Here is a 6530-nt window from a genome sequence, read left to right as displayed (position 1 = left end):
TTCATTCTCTGAATTCTTTTGTTCGGCTTTAAATGTATGTTTTTTTGTTATAAAAATCGGTACAAATACAGTGATTGACAAAAAAAAAAACGCTGTCAAGGGTCTTGAACTTCAACTTTGAGACCTTACTTGCTTCACCATTTGGAAATTATTTTCCTATCTTATGGACAGTGCTTTTAGTGAGAGCTCATGATCTGTAATCAGTAGTATATGAGAAACGAATGTTAGTGTATGAACCTGGTCAAGTTAATATTCCATAAGAAGAAACTAATGTCTATTCTTTCATTTCTATTTCACAGCCGGTACGGGAGCACCAATCCTGAAAAAATATGAAACACGATTAAATGAAACAATGTGTGACAAAAGCAATAACATCACCATTTGCGTTACAGGCGAACACGAGTATGATACTGATTGTTACGTGAGTATAAACTGATAAAAACAATTAATATCGTTCCTAAAGGTAGTTGGAAAAATTTGAAAATGAGGTATATTTTCAAAAAAGCAGTGACGATATACAGCAGTAAAGTAAATCTTCATTAATACTTAGGCCCTCCTCACACGGGCAAACTAAAATCGAACCCGAGTTGCCTCAACTTGAGAGTTGAGTTGACTTCAACGAGTCGAGTTGCCCGTTCTCCGTCACACGGCGCTACTAAAAAAATATTCAAAAGCCCGGGATATTGAGTAAAAACAGCACGGTCTATATTCTACTTCTTATCTTACAGTACTATCTTGTTAACCGGGATAGGAAAAATCGAAATTTATTTATTCATATTTAAATAAAAATCGTTACAGAGAAATAAGTGAAATAGTTTCTATATTATAAAAGTGATGTTACTACAGAATTTCAGCTCACAGGTAAATACGCAATTACTTTATTCAAAATGATTATCATTAAGATACGTAAAATTACTTATATCCATGCCAAGTCAATATGTACCAAAAAAATGGATTTCCTTGCAAAAGGTCGGGTATCGCTAATTTTGGGATATGTTGTAGGGACTAAGGCCACTAATAAAAAACTAAATTTGCAAGCAGAGTTATATTGAAAAGACGTTGACTTTTCAATATAACAAGAAGTGACAAGAAAATGTTCGGACTTTTTTTCGGTTTTTTCTTTAAATTTCGGTTTCTATGCATTAGAGAGAAAAAAGTGTAAATTACGATATTGTGAAAGCAAAATTTTCGAAAAATTTTAACTACATCGCAGTGAAAATGTAATAATTTTTGCAAAATCCGGGAAAATTCCAGCTAAAAACCAATTTGAGCATCAACATAAGCAATGGCTGTTTCACACAAGCAGTGATCTCACCAAGTCTTAAATAATGTCATTTGGTATTGATAATATTGATTAATTGGGCTCTAAGAAAGTATTCACTTATGGCTCTAAAACAGAAACGGCTACTGGCTGCGCGTATGTGGTACTAGCGGAGGATGGTTCAATAGCGGAGCAATGGAGTCGAAGGTTAGCTAAAGAGAATAGCGTATTCCAAGCCGAGATTTTTGCGATACTCAGTGCTGTTAAACGAGAGGAAGAGATGCTTTGTCCAGTGACAATCTTGACAGATAGCGCATCTGGCCTCCTAGCTATACAAGATCCTCGGCCACCTAACCTTGACGCACGAAGTATACGTCTTATCCTACGCGCTCACGACAACATAAGATTAGTTTGGGTCAAAGCGCACGCAAGTATTGCTGGAAACGAAAAAACGAATCGATTTGCCAAGGAGGTGACAACATTAAAACACCTGGTTGTTTTACCTTGGCCGAGGAATCATGCCCGCAATATCTTGAAAGACAGAATGCTTCATCTTTGACAAGTTGAATGGAACAAGAACTCAACGAAAGACACAAGATACAACGTCGAGTGGCTTTACGCAAGTGTGGCTTTACGCGATCAAAAACGATCCTTTTAACTGAGTATGGTCCATTTCCGACATACTTGCAGCGCTATGGACGATCATCTCACAATGCTTGTAAGTGTGGTGCTACGGACTCGCTATGGCACTACGTCTGCCAATGCCTACACAGATCAGCGTTTCATTTTGGTCAGATGCCACAAAGTCAGATGACGGCATTCGTGAGAAGAATACTAAAAAGTCCGATGAACTTCTCGCGCATTCATAATTTCATTAAATTTTTAGACTACAACCTATATTTGCTGCACGACAAGAAGGGTGGACTACGGAAGAAGCAGGATGAATTTCAGCCTTCCAGACCAGAAAAGCTGACATCAGGGAAAGTCTACAACTTGTGGCCGCGTAGGGGTACTGGAAATTCACGAAACTGATATGTCGTTGAATAGCAAACTTCATTGGAGAAACAATAAACACTTAACATGTAAACGTGGTGAATCAATGCCAGCCATAATCCAGCCGATGTAGCTTCGGGAATGATGAAATTCTCCTAACTGTCCAGCAGAATTAAGATGTAGGATACCTACGGATCAGGAATGTGCGCCTAGAATGAGCTAAAACACCTGGGTGTCCGAACATTGGCTGACTTGGACCAAGACTCCATGTGACTCAAACATCACATCGATTTGTCGTTGTACGGCCTACACGATTATAACTTCTGACATCCAACGAACGCGACGGACAGCCACCAACGGAACTTTGATTATCAAGGTCAGACGTGCCAAGGACGCTACAATATCAATTTAGATTTCGATTCTTAGATCACGGTTCATCATAATTATTCCGTTGATTCATACTCCTGTGTAATTGGATTTGTTATTCTGATATACAAATTTCTATTTATGTATATACATATACACATTAATAAACGTCCAGATGCATCCATCTTTCGGGAACGATTCCATATCTCCTTGAGAAAGGAAGTGGGGTGTGTCCGGTCCTTCAATGTATACGATAAAGATATATTTTCAGCCTATGGCAAACGCCCCAAACAATATACCATTTCTTGACCCATGCCTTTCCTATTCACGAATTAAAGTCCATACGGGCTGTGAAAAACGAATGTCGGCTGTATATGCGTGCCCATATCGTATTTATGTTGTCAGAGTTCTGCTTATTTTATGTTCTGTTGACGCTGCCATCTGTACTTGCATATTTTGAAGTTGTTCTCATCGACTGATGTACGGTTTTTTGATTTGATGTATTTCAATGATTTTTTTTTTTTTTTAAATTTTAGGGTGATTCAGGTAGTGGTATGATATATCGAGACCATGAAAAAGATGTCGTCGTTGGTGTCTTGAGCGGTTCTTACGGAGAATGTGGTGAGAAACACCTCCAATCGGTCTTCACCAGGGTCAGTGCTTACGCAGAATGGATTTATAAACACACTCGTAGCGCCGAATGTAAACCCAGCTACATATTTCAACAAGTGTAATGAATGAATTGATCAATCATAATGATATCTATATATATAAAATTGATTTTCTGTGTGTCTGTGTGTATGTTCTCTATACAAATCTACAATTTTAGATCGATCGTCGCCAAATTTTGCATATATACCAAATGACACCCGACTTGAACGATAGGCTACTTTAAAATTTCGTCAGCCCAGGGCAAATGCCCCAAACGGGCAAAAACACTATCAGGCAACAATGGTTTTTGGGCCTCAACAATCACTTTCCGAACGTTTACTTTGGTTACCGTGGTTCCCTAGCAATGCGTTTAAGACGCGTACAATGCCTTTACAATGGTTTGGCATTTCTTCAACGCTGTCAGTATATGTATAACATTTATGCCTTTATAATGGTTTGCCACTTTATTCAATCCTCCCAGTAATGAGAGCATTTTGAATGGACACCATCATCAGCATCACTTTGAGGGTAAGGGACCGTTCGAGTATTACGTCATCATCGATGGGGGGGGGGGTTGGATAATGCTTACGTCATCAACCACCCTTTATGAAAATATGAGTTAGGATTCAGAGGGGCAGAGCTGATGACGGAAATTTGCTGACAAAGGGGGGGGGGGTCAGCGTTTTGGTGACTTTTGCTGACAAGGTGGGGGGGGGGGGTCAAAAATGGCTAAAAATTTGCTTACGTAACACTTGAACGGCCCCTAAGGCAAAGGATGATGCCCCATAGAAATCAGTGTTAAAATTGCCGATTTTAATGTAGAAATGCGGAAATTTGGTGGGGTTTTCTGTCACATCAATAATTTAAAAAATTGTATTCAATACTAGATTTTTGAAATATTGAGTTCGCTTAGAGATATACGAAGCCCAGAAGATTAAATATGAAGTAATTTGACGGACCTACTTTTGAGTTGGATATCCATGCAATAACATTGATTTCAACTTTTTATTTATATCTTCTCAAGCATGAAAATTCAGTTCTCCGTATTGTCTTTTAATATTGAACTGCATAAACTCATATATTTTAGGTTGCTTTAAAATTAATTATGGGTCCGTAAAAAGTACATCGAAAAAATTCCACAGCTTTAATTAAGCATTTTTTGAAGCAGAAACAGAGATAGATAACTTGAAGTTCAAAGGGGGGGGGGGAATCGAAATACCTAGCACCCTTTAAAAAAATAAAAATATATGTATGTATTTTTTTTTTTTTTTTACGTTTCTTTAAATCTAGATTTGTTTCTTTCATGAGTCGCGTAGGAAGTCGCCATATTGGTAAACTCGGACACGGTTTGTATGTCCCTCAAAGAAAGAGGGAGATATCACGTGATCCAAAAAGCCTCATTAAAGAAAACCCGGGCAGCGCCGGGTATTATAGCTAGGCGCATTTGGCCAAAATCCTTATTAGTTAGATTACAGGGTATAATCTATATCGATCATCCAGATTTATCTCCCGCATTTTTGTAATTATACAAATCCTCATTCCTCTACCATTTTGGCAATTGTGCAAGTTCGAAACATGTTCCCTTATTAATTTTTGTAATTATGCAAGTTGCAAAATGTTTTTCTTTCATTTTTGTCGTTATACAAGTTCGTAGCATGTTTTCTTTCCCATTTTTGTACCCGGGCAACGCCGGGTATTATAGCTAGTCTATACATATATAATTGATTTTCTATGTTTGTGTCTGTGTGTGTGTGTGTGTGTGTGTGTGTGTGTGTGTGTATGTTCTCTATACAAATCTACAATTTTAGATCGATCGTCGCCAAATTTTGCATATATACCAAATGGGACCCGACTTGAACGATAGGTTACTTTAAAATTTCGTTAGACCAGGGCAAGTGCCCCAAATGGATAAAAAACTGTCCGGCAACAATGGTTTTTGGGCCTCAACAATCAGTTTCCGAGCGTTTACTTTGGTTACCGTGGTTCCCTAGCGATGAGTTTCAGACGTGTTTATGCTTTTATAATGGTTTGCCACATTTTCAATATACTCTCAGTAATGAGGCTTTTTGAATAGACGTCATAATCATCACCATCATCGCTTTGAGGGTCACAAAAAGGGTGATGCTCATAGAAATCAGTATTAAAATTGCCGATTTAACTGCATAAATACGGAAATTTAGTGGGAGGGGGACGTTTCCTGCCACATCAATAATTTTAAAAATTAAATTGAATTCTCGATTTTTGAAATATTGAGGTCGCTTAGAGATAGATATACGAAGCCCAGGAGATTAAATACGAAGTAATTAGCCGGACCTACTTTTGAGTTGGGTATTCATGCAATAACATTGATTTCAACTTTTTATTTATATCTTCTCAATCATGAAAATTAATGTCTCCGTATTGTCTTTTGATATTTATTTGCATAAATTCATATAGTTTAGGATGTTTTTAAAATTAGTTATGGGCCCAGTAAAGTGCATCGAAGAAATTCCACAGCTTCAATTAAGCATTTTTGGAAGCTGAAACAAGCAGAAATAGATAACTTGAAGTTCAGGGGGAGGGAATCGAAATACCTAACACCCATAAAAAAAGGGGGGGGGGATATTCATTTAAACGTTTCTTTAAATTTAGATTTGTTTATTTCATGAGTCGCGCAGGACGTCGCCATATTGGTTAACTTAGACACGGTTTGCATGTCCCTCAAAGAAAGAGGGAAATATCGCATGATCCAAAAAGCCTCATTGAAGGAAACCCGGGCAGCGCAGGGTATTGTAGCTAGTGATTGATAATGATGAACTGACCAATAAAATTAGCTTCTTCATTCGATTTCATCATGCAATCATGGTAAATACCGCGTAGTAAAACAAAAAAGGTGACATTTAAATTTTCGTCTACATGCTTATGTCACATGCTTATTAAACACAAGTTGATCGATAGAGGATACCCGTAGTGTCAACCGAGAGGCTCAAATCTTCCGACCTACATCTCGTCACGTGTAGAGGGCACTCACATGCAACAGAGAGACTGATATCTTTCCACCTACTTCACGTCTATGGGACGCACCGAGAGGCGTGAGGGCCTTCTCACTCGTTGATACTGTAGTCTTACGACTGACACGAGACTTGGTATCCATAGGGTCAAACACGAATATTTCTATGGAGCTCCTTACACGAGAATATTGACAAAATATCCAACGCGACGGAGTTACTGGTGACATTGCATGCTAGTCGAACGCAAAAGTAATGCGCGTCTTGAAATA

General features: G+C 38.2%; 1 protein-coding gene across 1 annotated transcript; it reads left to right on the top strand.

Moving 5' to 3' along the window:
- The first annotated feature begins 305 nt into the window (after positions 1–305).
- Positions 306–3413, top strand: LOC149066797 (uncharacterized). The gene is made up of 2 exons (XM_089253173.1): positions 306–421; positions 3157–3413. Exons 1-2 carry the CDS (start codon positions 353–355, stop codon positions 3352–3354), a joined length of 267 nt encoding a protein of 88 aa, XP_089109299.1. The 5' UTR covers positions 306–352; the 3' UTR covers positions 3355–3413.
- Positions 3414–6530: the final 3117 nt, after the last annotated feature.

This window comes from Pholcus phalangioides, unplaced genomic scaffold, assembly GCF_987345545.1.
Source record: "Pholcus phalangioides strain wild (caught in Gottingen) unplaced genomic scaffold, Ppha-v1.0 ptg000032l_1, whole genome shotgun sequence".
Lineage (NCBI taxonomy): Eukaryota > Metazoa > Arthropoda > Arachnida > Araneae > Pholcidae > Pholcus > Pholcus phalangioides.
The sequence above is the reverse complement of the archived record's forward strand: the minus strand, read 5'-3'. Positions and strand labels throughout refer to the sequence as shown.

Coding starts and splice junctions, on each gene's coding strand:
- LOC149066797 (XM_089253173.1), top strand. CDS start 353: ATGTGTGACAAAAGCAATAACATCACCATTTGCGTTACAGGCGAACAC. Junction 422..3,156: donor AGTATGATACTGATTGTTAC/GTGAGTATAAAC, acceptor TTTAAATTTTAG/GGTGATTCAGGTAGTGGTAT.